Source organism: Vidua chalybeata, chromosome 6, assembly GCF_026979565.1.
Source record: "Vidua chalybeata isolate OUT-0048 chromosome 6, bVidCha1 merged haplotype, whole genome shotgun sequence".
NCBI lineage: Eukaryota > Metazoa > Chordata > Aves > Passeriformes > Viduidae > Vidua > Vidua chalybeata.
In genome coordinates, this window is record NC_071535.1 from 48,902,755 (window position 1) to 48,919,280 (window position 16,526).

Genomic DNA, 16,526 nt, shown 5'->3' on the forward strand with positions numbered 1-16,526 from the left:
GGACATGAAGTAATTGACAAGCAGGACAAGATATCGGGGAGCTGAGGAGGGGGACCCCTCACTCAACACCCTTTGTGGAAGCTTCTAGAGAGAGGGGCTGGAGAGTCAAGTGACAGACAAGGTGCCAGGGAGGGGATATAGGGATTGACAAGGAAATTTCTAGGGATTTGGGAGGAGTGGGGATGGGATTGACATTTAGGGAAGGGGAGACAACTTGGGATGAAACCATAAATGAGAGAAAAACAGGGACAAACCAAATAACACAATACAACAACCCAAGGTGCTGGTGCTTCCTCTAGGCTGAGGTGGCATTGTGGGAAGTGCCAAAATACACATAAATACTGACAAAATACACATAAATGCTAATCAATGATTGATAAATATGGTGTTGCTTTGAAAAGTGCTATGAAGTAGATCTGTGTGGTTCATATCCTAGATAGCTGTTTATCAGGAATGTTCAAAACATCACTGTATTTGTTTGGAGATGACTTTTTTTTTTTTAAGATTCATTCATATTTCTCAGATAGACTTGGTGGTGGTAGAACATGAAAAAAAATGCAATAGCTCTTTCCCAAATCAACTCATGCTTGCACCCTTGTTAAGACTTAACATCTCGTTAAAGTTCAATAAGTTATATAGGCAGTGGTCGTTTAAATAATAAGGACAAATAAATTATTATTCCAAACTAAGAGTGGAGAGAAATGTCCATGTATAGATGTAAACTCTCATAAATGCTGCTATTGTGTAAAATAGAAAATTGAATTAAATTATACTAAAAATTTAGCTTCTGAAGTAATTTCTTTCCCTTTTGTTTTTCCAGTATAAGTATAGAGACCTAACCATACAGGAGACAACCAGTGTTATTACTCAGTACAAGGACCTCAAACCTGTCATGGATTCATATGGTTAGTCTGTGCATGAGAAAATTTTTGTTGGTGAATTATTGATGTGTTAGATGTCTTTGGTCGTTTTTGTAGGGGGAGAAAGAAGATTAACACTAGAAAACATAACTTGAGCTTCTCTTTTTTGTCTCTGACATCAACATTTCCTTAGAAACACAGATTCAGTAATGTAGTACGGTTACTTTAGAAAATAACTATCAAAAGTGCCAAAAAGTGTCACATTTTTCACAGCTTAACTTTCAGTTAATCACTCACTGATGTCATCAGTTGGTGTCCTGAGATTGCTGGTATCTTACAAATTCAGCTTTGCTGCCATATAAAGACGTTTTTAAAATTCTGTGTAGGAAGAACTGTAAATTAATGAAGAAATGCTTAATTTAAAATCATTGTGGTAGTCCTTAAGAGTATGAAGAAAACAGAGTCAAGTATACAGAAAATTGGCATGAGGGTTTAGTAATGTAAATTATCGATGATAATCACTGTTAGCTGTTTTAAAGTCTCTAAGTTAATTTAAATTTGAGTGTGTTACAGGAAGGTGATATCTAGGGTTTCACAGCATACAGTGAGCCAGCTAGCTGCTGAGGTCAGCCTTCTTATGGTCACCTTTTTTTAACTGTTACCTGTGGGACTCCTCTGTGATCTAATTTATATTACTAATACATCATCAAAAATTTTTAAGTCTTCTACTTTTTAAGTTGTGTATCTGGATTGAGAAATACTAAGAAGGGACATGGACAGGTAAAAGATGAATTAGTTTTAACTTGAGTAGCTGCAAGCCAGCAGCTGTCACAGAAATAAAAATTCATGCAGTGACTGGAGAAACAAAACAGGAGTGAAAGGACTGTGGCTGGAATAGCTGCGCAAGTTTGCATAAGGTGGTGATCACAATTCCAGATATCCTTGAGCTGTAGCCATTTGTGTTCCCTAATGCTTTTTAAGCTGCCTGGAAGAGGCTAAGCACAGAATCACTTACAGATAATTGATATTATTTGTAGCAGTGGCATCAGCTGCAAGAAACTGATTACACGTGGGAAATGGATTTGTAGAGAATGGTTGTGTACTTCACTGTACGTGACAAACAATGAACAAAGCCATCAAAAAAGTTTTGTCCATTCAAGAGAGAGGGGGAAATGGATTTGTAGAGAATTCTCAAAGCCTGGCAGAAGGCTCACATAGTGTACATCTGTATGCAAACTTTGAGCTAAGAATTGCTGACTTAGAAATGCCATGGAATACAATAGACATTGTTGAGAGAGAAATGGAACTAGAAACAAGTTTCAAAGGATGGCCTTGCAAATAAGACTAGATACTTTGGAGAAATAAAACTATGAAAGATGCATTGTAGTAGGACCCACGAGGGCTAATTTTAGATGATTGGCTTTAAGACATTTACAGCATGGTGTAGCAAAAGCTGATAGGCCAAGAAACGCTTATCGTGTATTGCAATTAGAAAATGCCTTCTGATTGTGATGGCATAAATTATAACATCTGTATTGTCTCAACCTTCTCATGAGACTAAAAATGCAATAAAAGTAGTTGCCCCATCTCTAAGTCAGAGAAGAGCATAATCCAACAATTACGTTGCTGATGAGACAGTTTTCAAGTCCATCCCAACACGTTCTACCTGCCTTTGCAGAACATCAGCACTACAATAATTGTACACAGTAACCTACATTTGAATTATGGCTAGAAACTTTCATGAGGAATTCAAAAGATAAAAGCTTTCTCAATAGAAGCTGATTCATTCAGCCAAGAATATTGTATTGGATTAAAAGTACGAGGAAACTAAATGCAGCAACTCAGTAAATTTAGGTCAGAGTTCCTGTGCAGTTTGTGACTAATATTTGTCAGAGTCAAGCACTTTTTCTTCCTCTTCAGCATGTTACTGTTTGGTTAAATTACCTTTACTGATTTTTTAATAAATGCCTATGACCCAGGAATTTTCAGTGTTCTTGCTGATGTGTTTTTTTGAAGAAAGCGTAAGGAATTATTTTATAAACCTCAGATGACAGTTGTTTTTTTAAATCAAGTTTGAGTTCAGATTATCTTCACAGCAATTTGCATTACTTTCAGTTTGCAAGGTTCCATCATTTGACTTGGTCACTGAATGAGGAAACAGTTTTATTTGTAGAGAAGGTAGTTTGACAATGATTAATCATTCAGTTCTCAGAAGTGTGTTATTCAGGAGTCACCTGACTGTGGACAGTCATCTGCTAATCCATAAATGTGCAAGAGTTGAACCTTTCAGGCTGAGTTTATATATGTGTAACTTGTGAAAACTTAAGCCAATAAATAGATGGGGAATAACCTGAACTGAGATTAACACAACCCATATATTTGTTTTAAAAATATTGTTTGTTCTCTTTCAGTTTTTAATGATGGTTCATCTCGGGAGTTGATGAGCCTTAGTGGAACCATTCCTGTGCCTTACAGAGGTATGCATGTATTATAATTATCATCATCCCCATTATTTTCCCAAATTGCATGAAAAATTTGCATTTGTCCTGATTCAACTTCACGACTTCAGTGATCGCTCTTTTCTTGAAATCCTTGTCCAAAGTAAAATATTTTCAAGAAAATTTTCTCTATTTGTGCTGCAGGATAAAATTTGAATGCTGAGCATTGCTTCTTCAGTGATTTACAGCTTTGTAATATCTTGTTTCTTTCAGCATTGCACATTTTTTCAGGCTTGTCAGTTGATGAGGCTTGCACACCATTTATTGCTGCACCTAACAATAATTCAAGTCTTATAATGTTGCATTATAGAACAAATGAGACTGGGTATTAGTGGTGAATGATGATTCTAAACCAAATTTTGTAAATTGTTCTGAAAAATGTTGAGTTTGTGGCCATAGCGTTGCCTATTCATTCAATGTTATTAGTAGATTTTGGCTCTGGCTTCTAACTTTGTACAGTTGAGTTTACTGGGTTTAGGAGGTTTTATGAATCTGAATACAGGAGGACAATTGAAGAATTTAAATACCTTCTAAAATCTTCCAAAATATCTTTTCTAGGTAACACATATAATATCCCAATTTGCTTGTGGCTGCTGGACACCTACCCTTTCAACCCCCCAATTTGTTTTGTTAAACCCACGAGCTCTATGACAATAAAAACTGGGAAGCATGTTGATGCAAATGGAAAGATATACCTTCCCTACCTGCATGAGTGGAAATATGTAAGTATAGGAAGCTTGAAGTTCTCAAACTGCTCATTCTGCATTCCTCGAGAGAGTTGTATCATTTTTAATAAAAACCATAGTCTTTATTAGAGTCCTTAAACCATTTCTAAAATAAAATCAACTCTTTGTTTTTTGGAATGTCTTAAAAGTTCAGGATGTTGCATTCTGTGTTCTTGTTATTTAATGTAATTAATTGTATTTTCAGTTTTAACTTGTCTGATTAAACAGTGCAGCACAAGGTGTCCTCTCCCCTGGCAAGAGAGTGATGTGAAGATTTGTGAGATAAGAATATTTACAGAAGGGAAATTATAAATTTACTTAAAACATCTTTGTGACTAAAATGGACTTTTACAAGCACTTGTACTTCTTTATGCAGACATTCCTGGAGCCTCATGTATATGGATATATTTGCTTTACCAATAAATAGAGGCATTGAGCAGTGCAGGCCTCATAGAAGTTTTGGCCAAAACATGGACTTGTAAAGAAGCTAAACTGTGTTGACAAGATTAGAAAAATGATACAAGATGCATGGTTCTGTAAAAAGTGATTAACAGGAATGCATTTATTAAGGCTGGGTGGTAGGTCAGTACTTGCATAGTAGTATTGGAAAAAGACTGCCCAGGTCAGGTCTTGCACAAAGCAAGAGGATCATCTAAGGTACAGCTGATACAGAATTCTTTCTGTTTGAGAGGTTGATAAAAATAATTAAGTGGCTTATAGAGCTAAGTAAACTCTGAATTGGGGTATTTAATCTAGTGCTGCATTCATGATGCTTGTTCTTATTTTGGCAAAATGAAATCATGCCTATATTAAGTAGTTATAAACAGAGGCCTGGTTTCACTGTATTTAAAGAAGGTTTGTGCCACTCCATAATGGGTTAGAATATTTTTTCTGTTGACACATTCTGAATCAGAGCAAAAGCTGTGATGTATGAAATTGAAATGTCTAAAAAACTTGGGGATCTGTATATTTTTCATGTTGGGTGGTGGATTTAATTTTTAAAAATATTATTATAATTCATCATTGGACATTTATACCCAGTCATTTATTGTCCTGCAGTTGATATGGAACCATGTATTACCCATTTTATTCTGGGTGTGTTTTGCTATATGGTTTTGAGTACAAGCTGACTGGGTTTGGTATGTGTAATAGAATCCAGAAAGGAAGTTAATTATGCACATATGTATACACATGAGAGATACACATTTTAAGAACATTTAAATCCACAAATAAAAGGAATGCTTTTGAGAGCTGATGGAATGGCATCCTATTGTTGCTACAGTCAGTTAAACTCTGTTAGCAAAATGAGCAACGTGTGATTTTCTTTCCCTCCCAGCCCCAGTCAGACTTGTTGGAACTGATCCAGGTCATGATTGTTGTGTTTGGAGAGGAGCCTCCAGTGTTTTCTCGGCCTACTGCTTCCTCCAGCTACCCCCCATACCAGGCAACAGGCCCACCAACCAGTGAGTGCTCATCACTACTGATTTCTGCAAATAATCATCTTAACATTCCAAAGGGATTGTTGCCCTGCACAGTTTGCCCCCAAATAATGCATTTTACTTTTTATATTGCTGGCTAATGAATTCACCTGGCCTGTGAATTTAGTTCACTTTACCTTGTTGGACTCAATGATCTTAAAGGTCTTTTCCAACTAAAAAGGTTCTGTGAGTCTTAAGAATTCATGTGGGGTTTTGCGTTTTAGAGGGGAAAAATCAAGTTTGTATTATACACACAGCAAAACCAGACAAAACCAGAACACACTCAAACACCCTCAAAACAACCAGTGTCCTGTCAACATTCCAAAAGACTTAAAAAGAGATTATTCAAATAGCTTTGTATCTCATTTTTTTTCATTTAAATGAAAGCCCATCTTGTAAGTATCCTACAACCATTGATTCCATAAGCACAAGCATGCCTATAGCTTGTGTTTCCTATGCCCACACTCCTGTTTTTGTGGTTTGTTTTTCTCCTTTTTTTTTCAAATTGCTGGCTGCTGAATATTTAAAAAAACCCTGCCTTGTGATTGTTTTAGTCTTTGTTCTCTGTTAAATTGGTGTTGTGACTTGGTACCCATTCTTATTTTCTTGCAAAAATCCTCAAGACTTTTAAAATTATTTATTTATTTAAACTTCTGGAGGCATCTTTTAGGTGTAGGAAAAAGAAGTGGGAAACAGAAAATTCTATAAATTCTTCCAGGAGGAGACTCTATGTTGGATGGGAAAAAGCAAAAAAACCAGTAGCAGAGACCTCCTCAAGTCAGAGAGAAAGAGGGAGCAGTTTAGCTGGAAATTGTTTATTTAATAATGTTATAACAGTTCCACATGAATTTAATGGTACAGTAGCTGTATTTGGGGTTATTTATTTTTGCCAGATTTTTAAGGCTGTGTCCATTTTCTATTGAAATATGGCTTTTACTTGATCACAGTGTTACATTTGAAAAGCTGAAGTGCTATTCATTGCCATTTCCAGCAGAACCCATTTTTAGCAAGGTTTTAGGTCCTGAACCTGTGAGAAAATGGGTAGCAAACATAAATGGGACCATTAGGAATAATTGGCTAAAGCCAGGTGTTTGGGACTTTTCAGCTTATCTGTGGCTAGCCTGCTTGTGAGAGCACCAGAGGATTGGATTGTCCTGATTTTCCAGGAACAGTGGGAGTCAGTATAAGTGTAGTTTTAGCAGAGGCTGTGACTTGTGCCTTGAGGACAAGCCTGCAATGAACCATATTTGATTGCTCTTGTAGTCACTCAAAGCTGAAGTGCTTTGAATTACTATTTTGAATGGAATTGAGCTGAAGTACTATGAATTATTTTATAAAATTACAGGTAATTCTAGTGAAAATGTTTCAGGGTTTTGAAATTATTAATAGTTACTTAGTTTTACTAGTGTAATCAGACTTTCCTTATTTTACAGACATTTAGGGTTTGGGTTTTTCCGCATTATAGATACATTGTTTAAGAAGAAATCAAGTCCTTTGACAAAAATTTTAATCATTTGAAAGCATTGAAGAGTGGAAATAGCTCCACTCTTAATAGCTCTCGTAAAAAAAAGGTATTTGATTATTCCTAAAATTGTTAGAAATGTGGGATAAATATACCCAAAACATAATTTTGTCATCTTCTCAAGAAAAATCTTAAACTTGCTAAGATGATTTAGACATTTATATGTGCTGATAACAAATTTTTAAATACAACTTCTAAATAGCAGAAATTACTCAATAAGGACATGGTTGGATCATTAAACAGCTAATCAACTACTCTGAAGGTACTTAAATTATGCACTTGTTATTTAGTGAATAGACATCATTGGCTAGAAAGTTTAAATTCTTTTTTCAGCTATTACATAAAAAATGGAGACAGCTCTTCAGGTAGGTCATCTTTAATACCATGTTGTGGGGCTTTTTTCTGAGTACCCTAGCTGCAGATTCTTTTTTTTTTTTCCTTAGTATACCTATTTGCTATGGATTTTTAAATCAATTCCTATTTTTATCCATGCAGTAATTAAAGTAATGATTAAGAAAAAAAATCAGTATTATAATAGGGTTATTTTTATGTATGAGGAACACCTTCTTTATACTGAGGGTTTTAACTTCTGAAATGTAAAAATATACAAATTTATTGTTTTATTTAGCTTCCTATGCACCAGGAATTCCAGGTGGAATATCTCCCTATCCAACATCAAGCACTCCAAACCCAAGGTATTAGCCTCTTTAAACTGTCATCATTTTCCTGATAGAGAATTTCACTGAATAGTATTTTCTTATGGTGCATTTGTGGTATAATTATTCATGTTAGCAGGGTTTGTTAAAAGTGAGGGCTGAATTCTTGTCATTAGCCAAAATTGGAGGAAGGTCTAGCTTGCTTAGTTGCTTCAAATAAAATATATACGGGTGTGATAAATAGATTTTGAAATTACCTAACTCCAAGCTATTACCTCTCTTCACTCATATATTTTTATATATTTATATTTTACATGCCATAGAAAGAAGTGTACCCCTAAAAGTCAAGATTTTATTATCATCTCAAAAATTGAACAAATTTTTGCTGGGTTTATACAAACCTTGACTCCAGTGTAAATGTGGACTCAGAGCACTCTAAGGGAATTTGAAGAACTCAAGGTTACTTCAAAAGCTTATTATTAATATTAACCAGGATTTTTTCTATGTTATAGTTAGGAATAAAGCATTTCCAGAAGACTTATAGGTCTGTCTTAGTAAATAATGAGATGTTGACTACTGCCTCCTAGTGTGTACTTACATTTTTAACATCATAATTAATTGGTTTTATTATTAATATCCTTATGTCCTGATTTTGTGGTAGGGGCATATGAGATTTTGGTGTAATATGGAGCATTTTTATTTTTAAAAAGACATTTAAAATGTAAAAACCTCTGAGGATTGCCGGGGCAGGGGAGTGTTATGTTTTAAGAGGATAAAAGTTAGAATTTTTTAAAGTTCTTACAGCATGTTTTTTTTCCTAAATATGTTTGTTTAATGCACTCTTAAAGTTTGTACAAAAGTAATAGAATAACTGTTTTTAAAACATATATTTTATTAATTAATAGGAAGGTTTTAAGAACTAGTAAATTTGCAGTTGCCTGAGGAGAGACAGAACATGCTTATTTTATATTTTGCAGGGGGTTTTGGACAGCTTTGTTTAATTATTACTATAGTTAATACTCTGCTGCATGCAGGTGTTTCTCAGTCTAGTACTGACTAATTTGTGTCCTTGTTTTAGTTGATAGCAAATGTATTTTAGAAAGGTATTGTAGACTGTCGCATGTCATCTCATAATTGTTTCAGTGAGCAAATGAATACTTTTGCTTTCTTATCCATCAGAGCAGGACTGAGAATTTCTAGGGGAGTAGGTTTCACCTTGCAAGCGTATTTTGCACAGCATTTTTAGGTTTGCATAAAGCAGTTCATCAGTCATCTTCTTAACTGTTCTCATATTAAAAATTATTAATTTGAAATTGTTGTGTGGGAGTTTGTAGCTAGAATAATTTCTTTTGGATACTTGTGGGATTTCATATAGAAAAACTAAGATATTCAGGAGAATTTATTATCCAAATGTTGACCAGGCAATAATTAGATAGGGTTTCAGATAAAATGGTATCTTAAATACTATCAGAAATACCAGTTGTGAAAATTGTTCATGTGAACAGGAAAAAGGCCTGCAATTTAACATTCTATTATGCAAATGACTGTTTAACATGGTGGCAATAAAGATAATCTAGGTGGATGATATTTTACTAATAGTTGCATAACATTAGCATATCTTTCTTTGTCAAAGCAGCTTCCCAAACTATCCTTACCCAGGTGGTGTTCCCTTTCCAGCAACCACTAGTGTGCAGTACTACCCTTCTCAGCCTCCTGTCACCACTGTTGGTGAGTACCTTGGAAGGGGTTTCTCTGAAGTAAAGCTTCTCTCTATAACTGATATGTAAAGAAATAAAATGGAAAAAAGAACGTGTTGTTCTTACTCTGAACTTCTAAAGTATTGATTTTTAATTAAAATTTATTCAAAGGAAGAAAAAATACATTTTATTCAGCTTAATTCAGGAATTTAGTGAATTCCTGGGCTTATGCAATACCTCGTGTGTGCTTTGTGAATATTTTGAAGAGCAGTGCATGTAACTACATGGGGTTTTCCTCACCCTTTAACTGTAAGTGACTTTTGATTGTCTGCACTGCTCTGTTCATGGTTTAGAAAAATACTTTTGTCATCATTTAAACATCTAATGGACTCTATTTATACTTTCTTTCCTCCCAAAATAGTAGCTTTCTAAAGTAGCAGTTCGGAATGAGCTTCATTTTTAGTGAGTTTCTTCTCCAGCCTCTTCCCTGTTGCTTTTTATTGATCTCTACTTGTCACTTCCTCCTTTGTTCCCTTTCAGCATCAGCATTTAGGGTGTTGACCTGTGTCTTTTCCAAGTCTGCTGCTCTGTGGCCCTTGCTTTCCACCTTGCCTCTCACTTTCAGTGTATGTGTACAAGACTGGGAACCAGTGATAGATGTCACCTAGTTAAGTGGGAAGCTGATACAGTAACTTTCCAGCTGGCTGATAGTCCTTTTGGCACAGTTATATGGTGAGGGTGTGGATTCTGTTGTGATGTTCACATTAGCAATTTATTATAGACTCTTAAGTCCCAAAATTTAGAAGTGCATCCATAGGTTCTTCATCTAATGTGTGAACTCAGTTATTTATGGAATGGCCTGGGTTAGAGTCATAGAATGTCTTTCCAGAACTGTGTGTATTTTGTGATTTTTCTTCACATATATGGGGACAAGGCAAGGGAAGAGAGATGCTTCTACTTTACTTTTACTAAAATATCTGAGGAGTTCTGTTACTACAGAATTTGAAAACAGCCGTAAGTTGTATGTTGTATTTTTCTTGTGCCTGATCCTGTCCTTTGTGTCCAAGTTCTTTCAGCCTTTTCAATTAAGAAAGCATTTTCTGAAAGTTCTTGGCTGCTTCAGTGGTCCCCTCCACTCTGAAGTGATGTGAGCCTGCCATGCAGAGTGCAAGGAAGCTGCTGTCCCACTCAAGTACCTCAAACAGTGCTTGATGTTGTGGGGCTGCACTTGTGTCCTGGGGAATTAATGGTCTCCACTGGCTCTCCTGTAGGGAGCTGATAACCTTTCTAGGCAAACTTGGCTTTCTGCAGTCTTTCTCAAACAGTTTTGCCTTTATGTAGCAGAATGTTAATTTAAAATAGAAATATATTCTATTTAATTTCTTTCCCTCATTTTCATCCCCACTGAAGATGAATAGAGGTGCAGTATCTGGCAAAGGTGGAAGACTCTTCCAGTCCTGAGTTAGATCATTTGTGATTCCATGTTGTAATGTAATGCCAGGTTTCATAGTGACAATTTAACATTACGCTGACTCGTTTGCTGCAGCCTGGTAAAAGCCCTACACCTGGTTACATGGCTTATCTCTTGTGCCAGATGAAATGCAAACACATCTCTTTGATCATCCCCTACACTTAAAATATTGTGAGGTGGTTTTGTTGTTTGTTTTGTTGGGTGTTTTTTACAGTCCAGTATTGTTTTTTTCCTTTGAACGGAAATGTTCCTTTTTCCTTTCCTGGACAGTTTTTGTTTGGCTGTGGTTTATTGTGATAGTTTATTTAGGAGCATATCAGTTGTTACAGCTTCAGAGTTTTGTGTTGGTGATGGTAGTATGTTTCCTATAGTGAACCTAGTTTGAATTGAATGAAAGAGTTCATGCAAAGTAGTTCAAGTTTTTCACAATCACTGGTTTTTCAAATAGTCCTTTAGACTTTTTCTTTCTGTTCAGTCATCTGCCATTAATTACTTTTCTGATGCAGTTACTGGTTTGATGATTCTGTAAGGTCACTTCTGAAACCAGACTCTGTCTAGTAAAGGTTAAAGGTTTCAGAGTTCTGTTGATTTAATGACCATGTGCCATGAAATCTTCCCCAAGCTGGGCTAATTATGGAAGTGACAGAAGATGCTATGTGTTCAAGCTCTGTAAGAAGATACATTGATTGAGCTGTATTAAAATGATGCTTTTTATGTTCAAAGACTTCTACCCTACCTGGTGGCATTTCTGTGTGAACTTTCATTGTGTTAGACGTATTGTGATTTTATATTTTTTTTCCCCTGTCCTACTTTACTCTTAAAGTGAGCCGTGCATAAAAACTCCCAGAGTGAGGGATGCCAGGGGAAAAGAAAGTAAGTGTTAGTTTTACTGGTTCTGGCTGATTCTGAATTTGTGTTAGAGTGTAATTCATTATGTAAAGCAAACAGTAACTAAAATCGTGCTAATGCTGTTTTTTGAAGGGAAATCAGGCCTTTTTGATTGGGAACAATTGTCTGCCTTAATTAGGAAGTCGTGTACTGTGAATAAGCTCTGTCTTAGATAGTTTGACTGACTTGGTTTAAGTTTTACTTCTCAGTGTAGAAAGTGCTCTTGTTCTTTTCTCCTTTTCATAAGAAGCAGCAATTATGGATTTCTGGGTTTAGATATATGGTGCTATTTGACAACTTCTGTTGCTGGCTCTAGAAGTTAACCAAATTAAATTATCTTGTTGACTGGCAACAGGGTGAATTTTTTAGGCCAGAACTGTAAATCAGATAAAGCATTGGAACATTCATATTTTCTTAAAGCTGTCTTTGCACCAGTTGTTTAATAATTCAGTCTCTTAATTTTTCAGTGGTAATTTGCTAATATTTTTTTAAAAGTACACATATTCTGGTGTAACTTATATGTATGCAAAGTGCTCTCACTAGTAATGATCAAAATTTATGTTTTCTGTATTTTAGAAGGCTTTAATGGATTAGTAAGCATGATGTGCTTCTTCCTGTAGTTCCTGTCATTCATTTGCATAGCTTTATTTTTTCCACCCATGTGGCTTGGTGTAGGTTTTGTGGACAGAAACAGAGTAAAAAACATAGGGAAGAGATACAATTTTATGCAGTCTTATTTGATATGAGAAGTAAAAAAAAAAAAAGTACTCAATTATACAAGATTCACGTGAGCAGTGATGAGTATTTTTTCATTTTGTTGTTTTTTGAAATCTAGGGCACTGGAAAATGTGACATGCATAATGCTGTAACAGCTTCAGGGTATTGATAGCTGTGTCTCTGGATAAAAAGATACTCTGGTAAAAATTCTTCTTGCTTATTTTCTTTGCAGTTATAGAGCTTCAAATCTCTCCGTGTTTCATTCATAGCAGTTATGAAGTTTAGGCACAAAAGCTGCTGTGTTGTTATAATCCAGTTGAAATTTCACTGATCTAGAAGATGGGAAGCACAAGCCTGGGAAACTGTGACCCTCTAGTTATTCCCACAGAATAATTGAAGTGGTTTGTGATTAATATCACCAGTAGCCACTTATATTTGCTAGAGCACTCTGAGTTTCCTAGTCTAGAGACATATTGCACTTCTTGTGACAGACACAAAGTAGTTGCTTTTCCATTTAAAGACATCTGTCTGTGTTTGTGACAGATTCTTGAAATTGTACTTTAAAGGCTGATGTGCCAAAGCATTTTCGGGTCTGCTGCCCCTTCTGCTCACTTACCTATAGGGATGTACTGTTCTTGAGCCTGGAGGAAGTGATCCTTGAATATTCACCTGCTCTCTTGGACCCCTCTTCCTTCTATGTTAAATTCCCATGGAATTCTTCCAAGAAGGTCTGTGAAGAGGCCTAAGTTAGCTCTCATGAAGTCCAGAGATATGATCTTATTCAATGCCCTGCTTTCTTCTTGTGGGATGCAGAACTCCATGATGTCACAGTCACTGTAGCCAAGGCTGTTCCAACCTTCACATGTCCAACCAGGCATCCCTTGTTAGTTCTACAGGGTCCGGCAGCACATCCTTCTTCATTGGCTGCATCTGTATCAGAAAGTTATTGTCAGTGCTTTCCAGGAGTCTCCTGAATTTTTTGTTCCTGGCTGTGTTGTCCCTCTAGCAGGTATCAGGGTGGTTCCCCATGAGAACCTGGGCTGCATGCCCTTCCTGGGAATATCCCCACTTGAGCTGCATGGGTGGTCACTATAACTCTCCCTTTGTCTTTACTAATTTAAAATGTTCCTTACCAGGCTAGCCAATTTAAATTAAAAAAAAAAAAAAAAAACCCACAACAACAAACCCTGAACTAATACCTCTAGTAGGTAAATTCATTGTGTTGAGCTAGCTATTACATTAATTGTGGTTGAATACATCAGCCATTAACTCTTGTTCTTCTTTAAAAGGTCTTGGACTATTAACATTTATGGACTTTAGAGGAAATGGCCACCTCATTTTTAAAATAAAAAAAGAGTGTGGATATGGGAATAGTGAAGTGAATAAATCGATGCATACTCTTAAATTTACTTGTGTCCATCCTAACATCTCACTGTGATCTTTGCTGCTTCTGAAAATTATTATGGAGAGCAGCTTATTTTCATGTCTCACACTGCTGAAGTACATAGAGCAGCTTGGCCACTTGCTATTTCAGCTGGCTGTATACTGCAGCCAGTGGAGCCCAGCATTAATCTTAAGCTTCTGAAACGTCCTTGTGCAGGACCCAGCAGAGATGGCACCATCAGCGAGGACACCATCCGCGCTTCTCTCATCTCAGCCGTCAGTGACAAGCTGAGGTGGCGGATGAAGGAGGAGATGGATCGTGCACAGGCCGAGCTCAACGCCTTGAAACGCACAGAAGAGGACCTGAAGAAAGGGCACCAGAAACTGGAAGAGATGGTGACTCGCCTGGATCAGGAAGTGGTAAGCTGAGAGGAGCTACTGCTCCCCACCTGAGTATTCCTAATAGTGAACAGAAGCCTGTGATTAATTAATCATTAAGCGTGATAGAAAAAAACAAAGCTTCCAGTGCATTGTATTTTCCCTCTTCTGCAGCTAGGGGCTTGTGCTCAGACTGAAGCAAGTTGGAAATAACAGTGACTACGAGATGCAGTGTCTTGCAAGTGTCTTACATATGTCATTGCTCAGTAGTAGAGGAACAGTGTTATTTTTCCCCATTCTTCCTGTGAAAGATGTTAGTGGTGTGAGATTATTTCATATTTGCATCTCAGTTTCTTGATAATAATGTATAACTGCAGTACTGGAGAACTTTTCAGTGTCATAGTGCAGAGAACACTGATTTTGGTCATAGCCTCCTTGTATAACTTTTCCTTTCCCAGAAGTCTCTCCTACTCACAGTAAGCTCAGAAATTCCTGCAGTTTTTCATTAAGGCATATTCTGCTTAGTCCATCTGCTCCTTGCACTGCTGTTTGGGAGAAAGATTTTGGGATTGATGAACAGTTTCTGAAACCAGCTCAGTGTTCAGATGCGGTTTAAAAAATTAATAGAAGTTAATAATTGGACTAGAGAACTGTGGAATACCGCATTCTAAAGAAAATAATTACTTTGGCTTTCCTTTTTGTAAAAGGAAAGTTTAAACTAGCTAAACTATCTTTTGCTAGTTTAAATGGTTATTTTTCCTAATGTGGCAACTCGGAAATACTTGGAGTGTTGGCATGCCTTCTCTACAGTTATAAATGGGTATTGGATTGACATGATCTAAAGCAGATTTTACTTTTTTAAAAGAATCTGAAATCTACAGATTGATAGTACTTTCTTCTGTAAAAATCATAGTAAAGATAAGCAACGAAGTACAGAATGAACTGGTATGTCTAAAAATCTTTCATCTAGACAGTTGTATCACAAGATGATAAATATCTTAATTGTTTTTAGGCTGAAGTTGACAAGAACATTGAACTTCTCAAGAAAAAGGATGAAGAGCTCAGTTCTGCCTTAGAGAAAATGGAAAGTCAGTCAGAAAATAATGACATCGATGAAGTTATAATTCCTACAGCACCACTTTATAAGCAGATCCTGAACTTATATGCAGAGGAAAATGCAATTGAAGACACCATTTTCTACCTTGGGGAAGCACTGAGACGTGGAGTGATAGATTTAGATGTCTTTTTAAAGGTAGGTTTCTTGGGATGTTTTTAAGATGTGCATTTTAAATGTGTTTACATTGGACTCTTTGGTCAGCTTACTAATGTTCATGATCTCTTCACAGAAGAGGTTCCTGTAGGAACAGGAATATTTATACATTCATGCATAAGTTTTAGAAAATTATTTCAGAATTTAAAGACCAATTTTAAAAGCAATATAGATACAAAGTCATATTGTTTCCTTCTTGTGTAGACCGTGCTAGTTCTGTTTGTTTTTAGAACATTCTCTGCCCCATGGTAAGTGCATTAGTCTGATTTCACCTTATGGAGACCATATTATTACTTTGATAAGAATTGTGTGTAGTTGATAATTAATAATAATAATAATTATTATTAAATGAATTCGTTAATAATTAAAAATCCCAACAAACAGACTGTAGTTATTGTATTTGATAGCCACCTGCCAGTCATTTTAAGCCAAGAAAATGACATTTAGTAGAATAATGAATTTAGTGTTTCCAAAAAACTGACATCCCATTTGGGTCACAGAATACATTTGTATGGCAGCATTAAGTTTTCATCAGAACTTTATGGATAGCCAGCTCTTGTTTTTCTTTCTGTAGCATGTACGTCTCCTGTCTCGCAAGCAGTTCCAGCTGAGGGCATTGATGCAAAAAGCAAGGAAGACTGCTGGACTCAGTGATCTCTACTGAATTCCCAGACTAGCTAGGAAGCTAAGATTTCCTTGTGAAGCAGCATTCTCTTGATCTTTCTCTTAATCAGTAGGTGCCCTGAGTAAGTTATTACATCATCCAAGTGTAAGATATTTTGAATCAATAATATATTTTCTTTTTGGTAAAGACTAGCTTTTATTAATGCACTTTCTATCTCCTGTAATCTTTGTGCTGGTGGACTTAATGCTGAATAAAACTTGTTGCATATTTTCTTCCTCTACAGAACTGTGTATGATATGCTTTGTTTTCAGATATGCAGTGTCAGCTTAACCATGCTTTCACTTTACTTATGAGATTT

The 16,526-nt window shown here is 36.1% G+C and overlaps 2 protein-coding genes and 1 long non-coding RNA gene across 6 annotated transcripts in view; 2 read left to right on the forward strand and 1 right to left on the reverse strand.

Annotated features, from left to right (window-relative positions):
- Positions 1-901, forward strand: part of UEVLD (UEV and lactate/malate dehyrogenase domains) — a 17,106-nt gene extending 16,205 nt beyond the window's left edge. For all 4 annotated transcript variants that reach the window (XM_053944961.1, XM_053944962.1, XM_053944963.1 and 1 more), the window contains one exon: positions 821-901. In XM_053944961.1, the coding sequence (XP_053800936.1) occupies positions 821-839 (19 nt within the window). In that variant the 3' untranslated portion in view covers positions 840-901. The remainder of the gene's footprint in view (positions 1-820) is intronic.
- Positions 1-16,453, forward strand: part of TSG101 (tumor susceptibility 101) — a 19,164-nt gene extending 2,711 nt beyond the window's left edge. The window contains exons 2-10 of the mRNA XM_053944966.1: positions 821-905; positions 3,272-3,337; positions 3,917-4,080; positions 5,420-5,546; positions 7,712-7,778; positions 9,373-9,467; positions 14,113-14,315; positions 15,286-15,525; positions 16,118-16,453. Coding sequence (XP_053800941.1) covers positions 821-905; positions 3,272-3,337; positions 3,917-4,080; positions 5,420-5,546; positions 7,712-7,778; positions 9,373-9,467; positions 14,113-14,315; positions 15,286-15,525; positions 16,118-16,207 — 1,137 coding nt within the window. The 3' untranslated portion in view covers positions 16,208-16,453. The remainder of the gene's footprint in view (positions 1-820; positions 906-3,271; positions 3,338-3,916; positions 4,081-5,419; positions 5,547-7,711; positions 7,779-9,372; positions 9,468-14,112; positions 14,316-15,285; positions 15,526-16,117) is intronic.
- LOC128789237 (uncharacterized) lies at positions 6,427-13,232 on the reverse strand. The gene is made up of 3 exons (XR_008431358.1): positions 13,129-13,232; positions 9,395-9,515; positions 6,427-6,588 (listed from the first exon to the last, which is right to left on the reverse strand). It is a non-coding gene; the product is annotated as an uncharacterized LOC128789237 (long non-coding RNA).
- Positions 16,454-16,526: the final 73 nt, after the last annotated feature.